Source organism: Netta rufina (assembly GCF_964035555.1).
Source record: "Netta rufina genome assembly, chromosome: 3".
Taxonomy (NCBI): Eukaryota; Metazoa; Chordata; class Aves; order Anseriformes; family Anatidae; genus Netta; species Netta rufina.
In genome coordinates this window covers 68323830-68341421 of record NC_140125.1, presented here as the reverse complement: position 1 = coordinate 68341421, position 17592 = coordinate 68323830, and the positions used below count along the sequence as shown (strand labels likewise).

The window sequence follows — 17592 nt, the reverse complement described above, 5'->3', positions numbered from 1 at the left end:
ACTTGGGCTTGAGTTTGTAAGACAGAACCACTCTAAAAGATCCAAATCCACTGACACATGCGAAGCCCGAAGGAAGTGTCAAGCACCCTCACTTTAAATGAGAATAACCTGGGTATGGTATCACTACATGATTGTCCTGTTTTATGCTTTTCCTCAGATGCTTGTTACTGGTTGCTGCAAAACAGGAAACAATGAATGAGACGTCATGGTGTGACCCAATGTAACTGTTGTTAATGTTTTGTTGACAGTGTACTTTCAGATGTTTCCAACAAACCCAGCTGTAGTAACAAAACATGATTTAGTTTAGTCGAATAGCTCTCCCTGTATGCTGAAGCTCTATCTGTAGATAGCTCTATCTGTATGCTGAAGTCTGGTGGTAAGGTCAGTATAGGTAGGCACGATTAATTACACACTTTGCTTAATGTTTTCAGTGTATCTCAAATTTTCCATAAAACCTGGCCCTAATGATTTAGATCAAAAGGCAGCACTAGTCCTACTGAGGCCTGGCAAGACTCAGCCAACAGTGGGCTTCAGTTGCATCTTTGATTATGTGCCCGCAGCACTGTGAAATTGATAGTCTAGGTCATGTTGAACAGGCAAAATTAAAAAATTGTAGGATTTGGCCAAAGCCAACAAATGTGATGGCATCTGTTACTCCTCCCAATCCTATCTGAAAAAGATGTTTCAGAGTAAGGTACCAGGAATTGCAGGGTAATTGACCACAACAAAGTAACGCCCGCACAGCCTGACATTTTAGTTTCATCTTACTTTTATTATTTATCACTTAAACTAAACCAATATTTTGGAAATTATACTTAATTCTGGCTCTTTACATAAGTGGTTTGTTTGTTTTAATGGATTGGAAATAAGATATTGACTTTTTAGCAGTCTTACTGCACTGATACTTCAAAGAAAAGTGTGTTACTCTCTACTACGACAGCTTTGCTACTGGGTTTCTAATTATTAGAAGACAAGAAAATAACCCTCTCCATAAGACAGGGTAGCACAGTTAATGGTTGTCTGTACCATGTACAGGTGCTCTCCTCTAGAAACAAATTGCATAATTTATTGGAAATAAAATTCTAACAATTAGTTATTTTTCTTGTGTTACCTAAGCTTGGTGGGGTATATTTTTGATGTCCCTTGCTGTCCATGCAGAGTGGCCTGTCAGAATAAAAAAACCCTCTATGATAAATTGCTGCAATACCCATGAGAGCAGAATCAGAAATTTTAATTCCCTTTTCAAGACATCCTGCCTAGTCCTGGATTTTTGTGTTACAAGCTAAGCTTTCTAGAGGGCAGAGCAATTTAGCTTTGACAACTCTTTCAACCTGCTAACAGCATTTTAAAAAAAATTCCTTAGAATTATGACTATGCAAATTTATAGGTGTGGATAGGGTGGGTTTGTTTTTCTTTTCATGTTTAAGACAGAGAAATTAATGTACACAGAAGGAAGGGAGTTAAGTAACTTCTCTGACACCTCAGACGTTCCAGCCTATCCTCATAATAATAACTTCAAGTATAGGCAAGTTCTCACTTGATGTGACCTACTGAGGGAACTGAGCCAGTTGACTGCTGTTGCATGTTGTACGCAGAAGCAGACTGGTGTATATAAATGGATATTCTCTTCAAATAGGAATCACGCAACATCTTGAACAGCAAGTATTCTAACATCAGGGCACTTTCTCTTTGTATTTTGTGACCGGTACGGGAGTTTTGGCCTTGCAATCACATAGTACAAACCTAAAACTTTTCTTCTCCATTTATAGTCTTGATAACAGCAAATATTTTAACATTATAGCTATACATGAAGAATAATAAATCTGTGCTTAGGACAGTTACCCCAATTCCATTAGAACAGTTAAACTACAGTTATTCTAAACAAACTATCCAACACAGTTATTTGGAAAGGATAACTTTATGTGTATTATCATCATTTGTTTAAACAGTCATAAAGCAGATCATACAAAATTCTTTTCACATACTTCTAGCATCATCATAGCACAAATTAAAGGTCAAACAAATTTAACATCTATTCATGTCATAGTCCTTAAATATAATTTTAACCAAGTCATTAATGTGCATTACTATTTAAAGGTAAATGCCCATTTACACAGGAAAACAGAAGAGGACTGTATTCTGAAAGTGGAATGCAGGCAGTGCTAAAATCTACAAAGCATTCTGAAGGTAGGGCAAGGATGGAGGTAGTCATCTTCACTTTTTCTCTGGATGTTCACGTTTTGCCCATTCCTCAAAGCCACCAGGATAGTGTTGAACTCTGAAAGTTTGCAGAAGAGAGAATGTTAATGAAGACTCTTCCTCAGAAAGGTATGTAAAAGGACACGAAAAAGAAAAAATAGAGAAAAAAGCATATAGAAATTCTCTGAAATCAAATACACTAGTACATTGTGCAACCAGCCAGAGAGAGTACAAGGAATGTCAAACACTGTCTGCATCCAAGTGGTGTATTCTGTAATCCATTTCTTCCAAATGACACAATGCTGGAGATCAAATACCAAGCAAGTAGTAACAGACAGAAACAGTTTGCTGCCTTTTTTTCCAAGGTAAAAAAAAAAAGAAACAACTCAGTGTAGTGAGAGATTTGCATGACATTATGCCCAATACTTCAGATGTTACGAAGGTCTTTAATTCCTTGCACACTTACATGCTACATAGGCCTGACATATGACTGTGAAAAACTGGCCTCGAAAAAACAAAAACCCACCATGAAAAACAATACTGACTCCTTCAATATGACAAATGGGTGATAAAGTATATTTTGCACTTATTTAAAACAATATGTTTATAAAACAAGGGCACAGTCCCCTACTTTTGACTAGAATTGGCAGGGATATTCCGATTCTTGATTTGCAGTTTAGTAAAAACCTATTTCTGAAATTCTACCCACAGTCTTCAATTCAGCAAAGCACCTTCTGTCATGGGCATAACAATTCTACCAACCCAATGCTGCTCTTGCTTTCGTGCTATCAATCTTGTTGTCTTTTTAGCTAGTCCCTTCAATATTTTATACCTAGCAAACAATGCACTGCTTTACTGAAAGCAAAGGCTTATTTTATCATTGGTGAACTGTACAGGTGAAACTGCAGTTCTACACAGAGTGTGGTTTCATAAACTATTTAATATAATTTAAGATTGTACTTCTACAAAAATGAGCCTCTTCTACCTTTCCAATCATCATCCTGCACGTCAGAACTAGCGTTTATGAAGCTGTACAAGCAACATCTCGGCAAGGGAGACTTAAGAGGTTGAAGAACCCTTCAGCATCAGCGTGGTCTTGCAGCATATGGCATCACCTGCAGCATATAAGCAGAGTTGCTGTGTGGTAGCTTTACAGGACATCTCACTTTCCCATAACACCAGACGGCATCTTTCAAGGTTCAGTGGAGACATAAGGAGGTACTGTTTATAAGTTGTCTAACTCTAATATTAATCTCTTTGTTCATATTCCACATTAAAGTTTTTATCCATACCCGTAAGAAGCTCAGAGAGAGTTCTAGTTTACTTACTGGGGGAACTTGTATTAATTCCACCCTTACACATGGAAGCCACACACTTACCTGCTGAAACCCAAGGACGTGGCAAAATTCAGTGCTTGTTTACTTCTTGATCCTGCGAAGCAGGAGAAAACCACATGGTCTGACTTGGCAGGCATCTTCTGATTGTACTGCTCCCTGAAATCGGTTGGGTTCATTTGCAGAGCTTCCACTAATTCGTTCACTGTGAAATAAATAAATAAGTAAATAAATACTCACATGTAAGCTTACATTTGAAGGTTTCAAATTCCTCTGGGAAGAAAGAAAAGGAAGTTTAGTCTCCCAAGGTACTGGATGCCGTTTAGCACAGCTCCTCCTTGCAAGACACCACCCCTTGTCCACAGACGGGACCACCACCCGAGCAACAAGAGCAAACATTGCTGGGTAGCATCACGAACAGCTTACGCGGTATGTTGATGGAGGCCGGGATCTTCCCGTCTCTGTCAACCTCCCACCTCTCCCGCACATCTATGTGGACGACGCTGGATTTTTTCAGCTCTTTCAGCTCCTCGTAGGACACGCCGCGCTCCGCCTCGGCGCAGAGGCGGCGGGAGCTGCCACCGACCGCCCTGGGCTCTGCAAGAGAGGCACAGCCCGTGAGCCCCGCGCTCCCTTCCTCCCCTAGGGAAGGCCACCGCCGGGAACAAAGCTCCCCCGGGGTCTCCCCGGTATCCCCCCGCCTCACCGGGCACCGCCGGCCGCCCCCAGCGGCTGCCGCTGGCCGCCCGCAGGGCCCGCAGGGCCCGGTGCCCGCACCAGCCGCCCGCCGCCATCCGCCCGCCCCCCGCACGCAAAATGGCGGCGGCGCGGCCCTGCCCCGCCTTGGGGCGCCCTGCCCGGGGGAACCCCGCCATGTCCGGCCCAGCCCTGTCAGAGCCAGCTCTGGGACCTCGTCCCCAGGTCCAAGGGCTCCTGGTGTGTTACAGCCGTGGTTCCGGAGAGGAGAAATGGGGCCTTTCGATGTGCTTTACATTCCCTCGACGTGCTTTCAGCCTCTACGTACAGCGTGCTTGCTACGTACTGGCGATGCCAGTCTAAAACTGACCATGCTGAACCTCTCCTGCCATAACCACATTTTGAGGGCTCCATCGTTGAATCTTCACTAATGAGAGTTTTCTTTGTCAAAAGGAGAACAAAAATACTTCTTGGTGCCGGAAAGTGTGACAAATTGGAGCTGGCACGTATACCTGGTTCACTAGCTGCCCTTCTGCCAGCCTCTCCATATGGCCTCCGTGACAGACATTTGCGAACTGTCTCTTTGAAGCAGTATATCTATATATGAGTCGAAGTTTTATGTGTTTTCTGTTTGTAACAAGATACGGGTAGATTGAATACCTCCTCTTCTGAGTTATCTTTTACTACATATCTTACCTGCTAGAAGGTAATGATTCAAAGATCGAAGCCGAAATTCCTTTAAGTGGTATATTCTTTATTGCAGCACTGGATGCACGGGGGATCTCTCCACCTATCGTGCATACCCAAAGCGGAAAGCAGTCTTGAATTTATACAATCAATCTATCAATATTCTACAAGCACCTATACATATTCATTACCTATCCCCGCCTTCCCTCGCTTCTCATGCTAATTAGCCTTTTGGCACCTTGCGCCTGCGTAGAGCCTCCCAAGAATTGTGGGCAGGGGTCTTTGGGAGGAAGACCCCGAGTCTTCCTCACAGCGTACGTTTCACCTTTGGTCAGGAATCTGCTGAGTTGGCATGTTTCTTAATTGCAAGAGCTGGTTGTTGCTAATTCTTCCATTTGTTGTATCTTTATAATGAATTCCAATGTCCAGTTTTGAGATTTATAGTCCTTACATTTGTTTCTCTGTTCGTCTGCCGCTTCCTTATGAGTTCCAGTGTCTTGTTTCGAGATATACAGTCCTTGTCTGGGGATTGTCCTTGCCTCCCCAATGTCTCCTTAATCAGTAACAACCAACACTTCTGTCCATTTGCTGCATGTACTGCTGTGAAGAACTTAAACATGAGCTGTGGTGTGTCACAATGCTTTTCACATGAAATGTATATTCATATGGGGTCCTATTTTTATAAATGAATTTATGGCTTTAATTTGACCCTGCTTCACATGCACATACACAGTGAACACACTAGCTTGTTTGCAAAAATAGGAACAATTCACAAGGCGTCTTTTGCAAAGTTTGGTTAATTCAGCAGGCAATGACTAAATAAACAGGAGAGAGAATGATGAGCAGTGATATTCCAGTGAACAATCCTTGCTACGGTATCACATAGATCACTGTTGCTAATAACTCTTGCCCATCTTCTCTCCTGAAACAGCACATTCTATTCTTCTTTCAACTATGGGCTATTGCCATTTAGCCTCTTTTCAGCCTCTTCTCAGCAGCTTTCTTCATTTCACCTTTTGCATCTATCTTAATTTCTGCAGACTCCCACACTCACACCTGGTGGCTTCATTTGCCAGCTGACTGTTCAGTCACATTTACCCTTGCATGTTCTGTATCATCATCTCATATGACTTGAAGTCACCATCGAAGGCAAGGTTCACAGACCTAGGCTTTCACCAAGTGTCACTTCCTTTCTGATTTTTCTGTTACTGCACTTCTGACTATCATATTTTTACTTTTTTTTTTTTTTTTTTTTTTTTCTCCAACCAAACTGTCAGCCTTCCCATACACTGGTACTTCTCTTTCCCACAGAATCCTTCATGATGCTTTACATATCCCAGTTTTCCCAACACGTTGGAAGTCTGTACATACATACTTCTGTCCTCACTCTGCACAGTCCACTTCTTTGGGGAAACTTCCTCATCTTTTCCACGTCCTTTGCTTGCCTTCCCTCTCTGTCAGTGTCCTGATATTCTTCTATCTGCTCCAGATATTCTCTCTTGCACTCAGTAAATATATTCCCCTTTACATCACACACTGTTGCTCTATGTTCAGCTTCCCTTCCTTCTTTCTTTAACCTTTTACTTTTTCTATTGCTCTTGCAGTGCAAGAAATCTTTAACCTGTCCCATGAAGACGAGGAAGAACCTCCTTCTTGATCCAGTTTGTTTCCCTGTTATTGCTCCATATTCTTCTCCCTTTTCATGTTCAATGAACATGGTGTTCACAATTAAGGCCTGGTGCTCATCTGTTACATGGCCTGCAGTCTGCCTCCTGATCCTTGTGCTCAGTTGTCACTGCTGTCATCAAAGTGCCTAAAGAATTCCTCCTACCTAAATCAAACCCTGCTCGGTCTGTCAACCTCTTTCAACAATACTGTTCTTGATAACTTGTCTTTGCTCAGGCCTATGGCTTCCATGTGGTTCCCTAAGCATTCCTAAAACCTGTTTGTCGGTAGATCCACTACAGGCTCTCCACCCTTGTTTTCTGTGGAGTCCCACAGTAATGGTCCCCTTCCCCCCTTTTTTTCTTCTCCATGCCATGCTCTAGGTGGCCCTGTGAGAAACTAAGTTGTGCTTCTGCAGTAAAGAACTAATTCTCTGACAGCTGTGTAGTCATAACAAGGAGAAATGCTAAGTAGTTAAGTGGACAGTAGTAGAAGGCCTCACTGGTCGAAAATAAGGTAGGAGCTTGAGAAAAACAGGATGAGCAGTGCGGGAACAGTAAAACAAAGATCACAAGTTCTCAAAACATAAGAAAGAAAAAAAAAAAAAAGGAAAAATGAGAAATTAAAGTGTTGAAGAAAAAAATTATACATATGTGGTATAGAGGAGCGCTGAGTAGCTTGTGAACCTGTAGTACTCAGCCATTGAGGAAATGGGAGGTGATCGGGTGTCGGGTAATAGGGAATAAAAGGTTATGATTTGTTTTACTAAAATGTGCTCCTAGTTGGCACGATGCCTGCCATTGCAATTGCGAATAAAATAGCTTCACAGAAGATCCCATCTGAAGAAAATTATTAGAGATTTTTCTCACAGCCCTGCTTGGGCTGGGGGGGTTGGACTAGATGTGCTCGGGAGGTCCCTTCCAGCCCCAACCACGCTGTGATAAGGGCATTCTGATAAAATCAAACTTCAGACTCGCCTCCTGTCCAAACAAAGGTGCCCTCCGTGATGCCCGGACACGTTTTGAGGTTCAGCCTTGAGACCACGGCTCAGCCTGGGACGTGCTCTCACTCCCCTCTCCCCTGGGGCACACCGCCCGGGCACGACCCTCGGTGCCCGCGTAACGCCCCCATCCCCGGCCACCACAGCAGCCCCTTCTACCCCACACCCCCCAAGCTGCCTGCCCGGGGCCCGCTCCCTTCCCTGCCTCCCCCGCCGCCGCCCCGGCCCGGCCCCCTGGTCCCGGGCGAGGCCGGGGGCGGGCCGTGCCGGGCGGAGCGGCGCGGCGGGGAGCGGCGCGGCGGGGCCCTGGCTGCGGCCCAGCTTCCTCCGCCGCTTGCTGCCGCCGCTCCCTGCCTGCGCGCCCCGCCGCCGCTCCGTGAGTGCGGGCCGAGCGCGGGGGGGAGGCCGGGGCCGGGGTTGGGGCCGGGGCTGGGGCCGGGGTTGGGGCCGGGGCTGGCTCCGCTGCGGAGCTCGGGGCTCGGAGCCCGGCAGCGCCCGGCCGGGCCGAGCCCCGCGACATGGCGGCGGCGGCAGCAGCAGGCCGGGGCCGGACCGGGGGCACGGGGGGAGCCCGGGGCCCGCTGCCAGCACCGGGGGCCGAGCGGGCGGTGCCGTGCCCGCAGGGGGAGGCTCCGCCGAGCGCCCCGCTGAGGGCTCGGTCGGGCCCGGCGGGGCCCGGCAGCGCGGCAGGTGCCAGCCCGGGGCCGCCTGCGCCCTCCGAGCCTTCAGCGGCGTGAGGCGGCGGCCGGAGAGCGGGGACGGGTCCCTGGTACCCGGGTTTGGCTTCCCAGGGAGGGAGAGAGAGCGTGGGGCTGAAATCTGGTGTTACGGACCCGCAGCGCTGTGCTCGAGCTCATGCTTCGGTTCGCGATGCGTGGGTTTGTGTAGGGCTCCAGTTCCTGCTGTCTGAACGCTTCTAGGGTTTCAGCCGGCTCTTGCTGTGGATCCGCTGCTCCTCGCGCAGTTAAACAAGATATATGCGGGGCTGCCTGTTAGACACGGAAGCAGGAGAATAAAGACGTCAGGCAAGCAGAAGCAGGTGGCGGTAACTTCAGGCGTCTTGCTGCATGATGTCTGTGGCTACAGGTGTCTCCGAATTCCATCAAACAACCCTTCTATACGGGAAAACTCATGTTTTAAAGGCTTCCTTCCCATCTCATTTTCACATGTTTTAGATAGAGGTACAGTAGCGGCTCGCACATGTGCCAGGTTAACAGCAATTTTACAAGGCGTATCCTACTCTGCAGCTTACTACAGTTGTAAATATTTTGTCAGATTTCTTCATGAAATATTGAAGAAGTGGTGTTCTGTAGTTTTGTTTCCGCCAAGCCGACAGAAATACAGCTGGCGTCTCCCAGGTTCTGCTGTGAACATCAGTCGTAGATCAAGGACAAGTTGTTCTACTTTAGACATGTCATCAAAACAAACTGGGGCAATTTGTGCCTGGGAAGATGATAGAATGAAATTCTTTGCTCTCGGCAGCAAGACTTTGACTTTCAAAAAGCCCAGGCTAGTTTTTCGTAGTCCTTTGGTTTTATCGATTTTACCACCATTAATTAGTTAACTCCTGCAGCTTCCAAAGTAGATGGAAGGCTTTGCAGAGTCCTCATCTACCTGGGATCTGCTCTGATTCAGACCTTTAGGTGTGGGACTACATGGGTCTCTGGCACTGAGACTCTCAGCTTAAGTATTATCTTGTGTGGGCTTCAGTCTGCTATCTCAAGCAGTGTGCTACAACCACAGTTCCTTTTCATTACTTGCTATTGACTTTAAAAAAAAAAAAAAAAATTGGAATTCACAGACATTTCTTTCCAGTTCATCCTTTGCTGATACTGCCTTTTGTTTTCCCTTTTGACATCTCAAACCGCTCTTTTCCAAGTTTTTGTCCTGCCAGGGTGCTGTGAGTTCAGTCCATTTTCCCACTGTTTTGGTTGTTACTCCCTCAAATTTTCGGTGGTGACAGCACTCTGCATCACTGTTCATGCCATGTGACTGCTTAGTCCGTCAGCTCCATCAGCCAACTGCCTTTTCACACACAAAGTCTTCATTTGCAGGCCAACACCATCACTTACAAGCTATGGCTCTTTTTATGGTATCTTATTTCACTTTTTCAGGGATGTCTGTGAATGTGTGGGAAAATCCATGTTAGACCATGAACGCATCAGCCCATATGTTTTTCCCTCTTGGCCTGTTCATGTTTTTGACAATATGTTTAAAGTAGGATAGAGAACATAAGCAAAAATTGGATTTGCTTTGTGAGTTGGATATTGAGAGGAATCCTTGAATTTTTCCATAAGACACTAACAAAACCTTTGCTATAAAGTGCCAGCCAAAATATGTCATCAAAGAACTACTCCTTTATCCACTCAATCCTTGTGTTTACTTTAGTCATAAAGCCAGCTACAGGCTCTTTCTGTTCCTGGGCACATCTGGTTTCTGTTCATCATTAGAAGTAGTTTTTGTGTGGCGAGTGGGTTGCAGTAGCAAAAACAAAGAGGATTGTGTAGGATGCAGACATGAACACTAACAGACCGTGCGTAGCATGGGCAGATGAATAAAAAATGATTAATGAAAGTACATAATGCTGTGGGATGTTTAATCTCACTTGGAAAGTTGTATCCAGTAGTCAGACATCTCTGTCTCACTTCTCGTGCAAAAAGTACGTGAGTGTCTCACCCTTCTGGGGCTGCAATACGATGTCAGGGCTGGCGTTTGAGCTCTAGTGATGGTGCAGGATGTGTGATGTGCCTTTGGGCTAGGAAATCTCAGAGATGACACTTTCAGAATTTCAGATGACATTTTCCAGGGGAAGAAGTGTGGCTGCCACTACCAGTCAGGAGTTCTGGTCCTTTTACTGCTCCAGCAGGCAGCGAGGGCTTGTTTGCCGCAAAGGTTTTGGTGGCCGTCAGAGCGCGGAGCGCCCCGGCCCGCTGATTGATGACACTGCCCAGTTGCTGACCGTGATGGATGCGGTTCTTGCTGGGATCGGATGACATTTGATCTAGTAGCGAGCAAGCCAAAATGCCACAGGTAATGCTCTGAACAGACATCCAAAATATATCAACTTGCAACTCGCATCAAAACATGTGGCAGCTCTGCAGTGGTCACAGAGGATCTGGCATTTCTGACCTGTGTGAGTCTCGTCTCTCTCTACTTTCACAGTTAGAAGGAAGCTCGTAAAGCCACATCACAAATATGCTACAGAGCATCTTGACCTTTTGACTTAATCTGCACATCTTTTCTGTTCAACAGCCCTGTGTTTCGGTGGTAGTCTGCTCTTGGCAGCTGTACAGTTCTGTTAGGATACATGAAAGCCCTGTGCTAATTTTTGGAATGCTACATTGAGTGTTCTCTATTGCTTTTCCTGTCCAATGCAATTTTATTTTTTCTTCGTTAGCGACATAAAATTGTGTAATTTTAATTGGGAAATCTGACTACAAATGGTAAGGCAGCTGGAACTTAGCATACCCCAGCTGAAAAGAGGTAAAGGTAAATATATTTGCCCCAGCTCCTTTCAATTCAGATGCCCACTGATGAAATAATTAACACTACTGGTTTCACAGTTAATGACCAGTCCTACTGGGAGAGTCTTTCCCATATCCAAAGTAGTACCTGGAGGCCATCTGGAGACCCATGTAGCTATATTTCATAGGGTAAGCATGCTTAGATAAGCTAATGGTTATGATGCCATTTTTATCTTACCATTTGCATTCTGGTACTGCAAATATAATCCTCCCAGTTTGTCATGAATCAGGAAAAATGTTGTGATAAGTATTATACAGATAAGAGCAAAAATACGGCTCTTGCCTGAAAGAGCTGGCACCTTATTATAATATTACAAGCAGCAAAGCTGTGGCATGGGGAAGCACGCTGAGGCTGCACGTTTTGCAGTTTAGCAGGTGAGCTGTGGGGTTGTAGGAGGAGGGACTTAGCCTCTGAGTCAGGTGTGCAAGGTGGGAATGGGTTTTGAGGGGTTCAGGCAGTGAAGGCTGTTTGCTTCTCCACCTCTGCTGCAGGAGGATCCTGTGGAGAGGAAAGACCTGCTTATTTTTTTCCCCAAAAGAAAAGCAGATTCAGGTTCACTCTGGCCTTGTATCTTCTGTTGGTCTTAGCTCTACTGAGTTTCAGTAAGACATAAAACTTAAGAAATAACATTTATTTTAGGAACTGTATCCAACTCTTCGTAGTTTCTAAATGTGTACTTTACTAAGAGGGTGCATTTTTGTGTTAAATACAGTCTATTTCACACATACCTTACAGTAAAAATAGACCAGGTATGCCTTAGGTTTAAGTCAACAAATTTAGCACTGGCATCTTAGGTTGATTTTTGGCACTTTGACAAATCTGAAGCTTTTAAAATTAGGTAGGCAGATTGTTCTGCTGCTTTTGAAGTGTTTTGATCTTTCTAGAAAGCTGGAAATTAGCAGTTACAGTGAGGAGCTTCTGATCTTAATCAGCTTTTTGTAGGCAGGCTGCCATTAGGAGTCTTTTAAAAAGTAAGTGAACCAAGAATAGCAAGTGATGATGATTACAGTTCAAACTCTTGTATGCTGAGCTCAGAGAGTATGAACAAGTTTGGCAAATACTAGTTCTTAGTTTTGTATGAAATGATCGTTGAAATGGGAGAGATTCAGCTCTTTCTATTTATATTCTTTATTTTTTCCATGAAACTGAGTAATTTCTGTTTAAGATTTTTACTGCGTGCTGAGTAGAGATCAGGGTGAAGGTAACATGCTGGCTGAACTCAGCTTTTTCTACCACAGCAATCTTAATTTATTTAAAAAAGTAGTTTTTTTATAAAATTATTTATAAATAAGTACTGTACTTGTTATTCCATAACAAAAAGAAATTAAAGAAATTCCAAGCAAGGGTTTACAGAGGCTTTTTCCTGCCCATGTGTTCGGAGGAAGTCTTTCTCCTTTAGTAGGCTCCTCAGTTGATCACTGTAGCCACAAATTAGTCTTTGAATGTATTCAGGAAAAAAAAAAAAAAAAGGAAACTGGGGTTGAAAGAGACAAATCATGGGGATATTACCAAGGTATTTAATCCTCAGCGTATCAAGTTCATTTCATGTGAATTGTCTGGTCCCCCTCTGCCTGCTTGTCCTGAATGGGTTGCTCCTATGGTCAAAAGAAACCTAGAGAGTTTCTCTCTTAATTTTTATTAGCTATATTCTATGCTTTTTTTTTTTTTTTTTTTTTGGCTCTATTTTTGTCCAGGGCTTTCATTTCAATAACCTATTAATATTTTATTTCACATAAACTGAAACAAGTCTGAGATGTAATTTCTGAAGCACCTTCCATTTCCTCCTTGTTTTTCTCAGCTAAATGTAATAATCACATGGCTGGCATAAGCGTTTTGAGTCTGAATTCATGGCCGTGATCTTAATCATCAAATTAAAATTCTGACTTGTAATGTTTTCTGTCCTTGAATGTGCTGGAAGAGGTCAAATAGTTCCATGTCTCTACTACACTACTTGTGTCTTGGATGCTTGCTGAGCAGCTGCCGTGTTCTTACTGCTTCATCCCACTTCTGTGCTTTTCAAAGTCAGGCACAAACCCTGGCTGGCGAGGTCCTTGGTATTCTGTGGCTTTTCTGAGAGCTCTCAGGTCAGTAAACATTGTCTGATGGATGCCTCCGTGTGTGTGTTTATGAAAATTGATTAATCTAATGGTCCATGTTATCTTCTGCTGTGCCTGCTCTTACTCAAAGACGACTGCAGAATCTCTGGGTTGGTCAGTGAATTCCCAAGCCTGCAGTGTCAGTGCTTGGGTTTCCTGCCAGCGTTTGTTTCTAATGCCACGTTGATTAAATTCAGTTAGAAATGCCACGTTTCAGATCGTTCTTGGTACTAATTGACACTCAGCCTTCTCCACGTGTCCCAAAGGCTTGTGGAGAGCGGGTTCCAGCAGCGGGCAGCTCCTGCCCTGCTCCGATAGTGCCCGCTGGCCACGGGTTTTCAGAGGTGGAAAAGCCTTGCTTGCATTTCAGCTGGCTGGGGGCAAAAGCGTTCTTTTGTAAAGTTGTCTGAGATCTTGAAATGACTTTCATTTGGGTGAAAGCTGTGGCTTGGACAGCTTACATAATCTGTCCAAATAGATAAAGGATTTTCGTGCTGAAATGAACTGGTAGATCATTTACGTCAGTGCTGAATAACCTAAACACAGCTATGTTCCTTTAGGGAGGGCATTTTGCTGCCTTTGCTATTAACTCTTTACATAATATAACACAAAATCCTCAGTTTTCTAACAGCAGCTGTATCAGCCTTGCTGTCTCGTGGATGTCCTGGTGAGTCTTGTGCTTGGTTAAGTGGCAGCACAACAAGTGGTGATGTGAAGTTTCATGGGAAGCTTATGTGTATATATATCATGAGATCCCAAGGTAGAAATAAATATACTTTTGAAGTCGTTTGGATCTGAAGCACCTTGTACTGTTTTGGGGTTGCTGTGTTGCGTGGCTGTTGATGTACATCAAGGATTTGAAATGTTCTTGAGTATAAGTAGTCAAGAGATGAAATATTCAGATCTTCCTTACTGCTTGAGCGTGAAGTACAAATCTGCAAAGTCCTGAATTTAGCAGCGTTATTTACTTGAACGTCTAAGCATATGAAGCTTCATACCCTTAAGTACAGAAAACTTGGAAATCTATAATTTAAGAACCTGACTGTGTAGTGTACATTGATTGTGATGTAAATGTAGCATTTCACAAAAAAAACAAAGTGTGTTCTCAAAGGCTGAGGGACATGAAGCCACCAGTGCGAGGAAGCAGAGAGCAAAGGTTTCTTTCTTACTCTATGGGATCTTGGAATCTGGGCTCTTCCACCGATGAGCTTTACAAATACGAAAGGGGGAGGAACACCAAAATCAAGATTTAAAAGCTTAGGTAGACAAACTTTATAAGCTTTGACAAACTTATTTACTTGATCTATAGTAAGGGTATTTCTTTTGCAGTTCCCAAGTGTAGAATATTTCAGAGGTTTCTTACGCAGCAATGTGGTAGCACAGTTAAAAATGGTATCAGTGGGGCAGGTGACGTTATTAACTTGTATGTGGTACGAGTATATGACTGTCATATATTCATATGCTTTTGGAAAACAGAACATAATTTTTTTTTTTTTTTTTCCTGAAGCACGTTGTTGAAACACATCCTGTAAAGTAAGCCAGGGAAGCTGTGATGCACAGCTGTACTGATTCAGTGAATTCAGATTTGAATTTTGATTAAATGACAGTATGCTGAAATCTCTGAAGTTTTTTTTATTAATTTTTAAGTGTACTGGAAAATATTTATTTATAATTTAGTTTCTCTTAGGACTCCTTTATTAATTTCCTATGAGAGCATTCATGTGTATGGGTTCTCTGATGTGTAATAGAGGAGTCAGCTCACACTGCAGTTTGTTCTTGTAGTTGTGGACAGTTTCCTAAGAATCAAAAGTCTTCTGTATTTTCTTAAACTGTCTGAATTTACTCAAAAGGTTTTAGGGAATGTGCACGTGTGAATGGTCACAGAATCATTTACCAAGATATGTTAGAGAAGAGAAGCTTTTATTTTAATGAAGTTTTTCTTATGAAAGTTACCAGTAACCTACCAGAACCTAAGGCTGGAACTTTGTAGTAGTTTAAAATGACAGAAATAAAGTCAATTGCAGTCTCCCAGATACTTACCACTGCTGCCTGGAAGAGTGTAGATACAGTTTATAATGTCATGTAATAAAACTGATCTTACAGCAATTCTTAGGAGTTCATTCCTGATACATTTGTATTTTTTATTACAAGATAAGTAACATTAGTCAAAGTCTGAAACTGTGTTCATGAGATTTGAATATGTGACTCGATCTTACACTTTTAGAGTTTAAACTCAATAAACCTGGCAAAGGGATTAGAAAGTAAAGTAAACTCTGTTTCTCCTTCCTAGTAAATAACAGATGCGGGTGAAAGATCCATCAAGAGCCAACCCTGAGAAAACAAAGAGAAGCAAAAGGCCTAACAGGCCACAGGATGAAGACTCTTCAGATGATATTGCAGGTAAATACATTTAAGGTTTTTTTTTGCCCTAAGGTTGAAGGCTAATAAAATCTATGTTGACTGATGAAAACCACGTCTCAGTTGTACCAGGTAATACTTTTCCTGTTTGACTTTATAACAAAATGACCTCAATCAAGTCTTTCTGGCATGATAGGTTGTTAAACTACTTGACTGCCTTGAAGGGCATAGCAGCTTGTTGGTCTTCAGTGGCAAGCTCTTCAGAGCACAGGGATGGTCCTTTCCAATGTGCAGAAGTTGAGGTGTGCATGGCACAGAGCTGCTTGGCTGAGCAGGGAGCTTCTGACTAAGCTGAGGCAAAAACGAAAGACAGAGAGGGCAGAAGCATGTTTGGACTGCCCTCCGAGGGCCTCCGATTATGTAGGGATGGGATTGGGTAAGCCAGCCTCGGAATTGAATCTGGTAGGGATGTGAAGGGAAAGAACAGCATGTTTGGGTACTGTGACAGCAAAATGAAGACTGAGGCAAGTATGAGCATGTAGCTTGAGGGGACGGGACCTAGGGATAAGGGACTCAGGAAAAGACTGAACATTTTTTTTATTTTTTTTTCCTCCCCTCTGTCTTTGTATGTAACATCTGCACACAGTCCTCCCTGGGGCCTGAGCTTAGTGGCAGACTCTGGATTTAAGCATTATCCAGAATAGAAGATGATTGAGAGCTGTTAAGCAAACTGATCCGTGGGATCGGGTGGAATGTATCTGAAGGTGCTTAGGGAGCTGGGTGATGGTGTCATCATGAGGCTGCGCTCTTGTCAGCTTCGTGATGACAAACTGGGGAGAGTGGCTGATATTCTGGAGGGTAGATCTGCCATTGAGAATGGCCTGGACCTGCTGGCAGGAGGAATGGGCTGGCAGAAACTTCACGGAGATCAACAAAAGCAAGTGGAGAGCCCTGTATCTGGGCCAAAATAACTACATGCAATTACAGGGTGAGAACCTGGAATGGCTTGAAAGCAGGTTTGCAGAAAAGGCCCTGGAGGACCTAGTACACAAGCTGAGTATAAGTAGGCAGTGTAGCTTGTGCCCATTGTATACAGGTATTTGGAAATCTATATTTTTTTCTGATAGGAGTCAACTGCCTGTGTTGTTATGTGCAAAAACAGATTTATGCAGCATTTCACTGTTGACAAAACCAAAACAGGGTCATTAATTTTATACAATAGTAGCCCTATTAATAGTCCTAATACAAAGAAGCTTATTTGTTTTAAAGAGGTGGTGGTTATTGGCTTGAAAGGGTTTTTAGTTGTAGGAAGACTGAAATAGATCCTTTATTAAGTTCAATATATGGGTAGCAACTGGCTGATGTTCCCTAGTTTTGTTCTTTCCTAATGCTGACTTGTTGAAGATCCTTCCTCTTTAACGTACATGTGCTCCCTTTCATAACTATTATGTTTAATTGTGTTATGTTCTGTAGGCTTAACCTGCCAGCATGTGAGCCAAGCAGTGGATGTGCATCATGTGAAGAGGGCGGTAGCTCAGAGCATTTGGTCAGTATGTTCAGAATGTCTGAAGGAGAGGCGGATGAGCGATGGCGAGCCCGTGGCCCCTTCAGACATATGGCTGTGCCTCAAATGTGGCTCTCAGGTAAGTGTGTGTTCTAAATTTAGTGGTGGATAGGCCCTGATTTTCTAAAGGATATGACTGGTACAGATCCTGCCTGTGTGGCATCTCATTCCTTTCAGTGAAGCGGTATGACATAAGTGCTTAGTTGTGAGAATCTATGCTTCAGCTTTAATAGAATGGGATGTGGAATTGTGTTCGTGTTTGATTTTTGGCAGTATTTTGAGTTACTTTTATGCATTGTGGTGCAGTTCAGCCTTGTAGGTAGTAGGTGATGGTTCCACCTTTTCTCTGTTCTTCCATCTCTTGCTACATATGGAAAATTAACTCCAGGAACTGTACAGTTGCAAAATGCATCAGTTCGTCTAGCTTATCGGGCAGAAGATACAGCCGACAAAAATGCATGAATAAAT

General features: G+C 43.6%; 2 protein-coding genes across 4 annotated transcripts in view; one reads left to right on the top strand and one right to left on the bottom strand.

Annotated features, from left to right (window-relative positions):
- Positions 1–830: 830 nt before the first annotated feature.
- On the bottom strand, positions 831–4334 carry TSTD1 (thiosulfate sulfurtransferase like domain containing 1). Of its 2 annotated transcripts, XR_014618263.1 has the most exons (5): positions 4240–4334; positions 3960–4130; positions 3579–3738; positions 3185–3314; positions 831–2278 (listed from the first exon to the last, which is right to left on the bottom strand). XR_014618263.1 is itself a non-coding variant. In XM_084283366.1 (4 exons), exons 1-4 carry the CDS (start codon positions 4325–4327, stop codon positions 2215–2217), a joined length of 483 nt encoding a protein of 160 aa, XP_084139492.1. In that variant the 5' UTR covers positions 4328–4334; the 3' UTR covers positions 831–2214. The 2 variants fall into 2 exon arrangements, 1 of the variants encoding a protein (XP_084139492.1); XM_084283366.1 differs by lacking the exon at positions 3185–3314.
- Positions 4335–7844: 3510 nt separating this feature from the next.
- USP45 (ubiquitin specific peptidase 45) overlaps positions 7845–17592 on the top strand; it is a 54748-nt gene continuing 45000 nt past the window's right edge. For both annotated transcript variants that reach the window (XM_084284385.1, XM_084284386.1), the window contains exons 1-3: positions 7845–7957; positions 15493–15602; positions 17034–17203. In XM_084284385.1, the coding sequence (XP_084140511.1) occupies positions 15503–15602; positions 17034–17203 (270 nt within the window). In that variant the 5' untranslated portion in view covers positions 7845–7957; positions 15493–15502. The remainder of the gene's footprint in view (positions 7958–15492; positions 15603–17033; positions 17204–17592) is intronic.

Bases quoted from the DNA above. Each gene is read 5' to 3' on its own strand.
- TSTD1 (XM_084283366.1), bottom strand. From the start codon at position 4,327: ATGGCGGCGGGCGGCTGGTGCGGGCACCGGGCCCTGCGGGCCCTGCGG. The intron at 3,739-3,959 runs GTAAGCTGTTCG...TTTATTTCACAG, and splicing joins GGCCTCCATCAACATACCGC to TGAACGAATTAGTGGAAGCT. The intron at 2,279-3,578 runs GTAAGTGTGTGG...GCAAACTTTCAG, and splicing joins ACGTCCTTGGGTTTCAGCAG to AGTTCAACACTATCCTGGTG.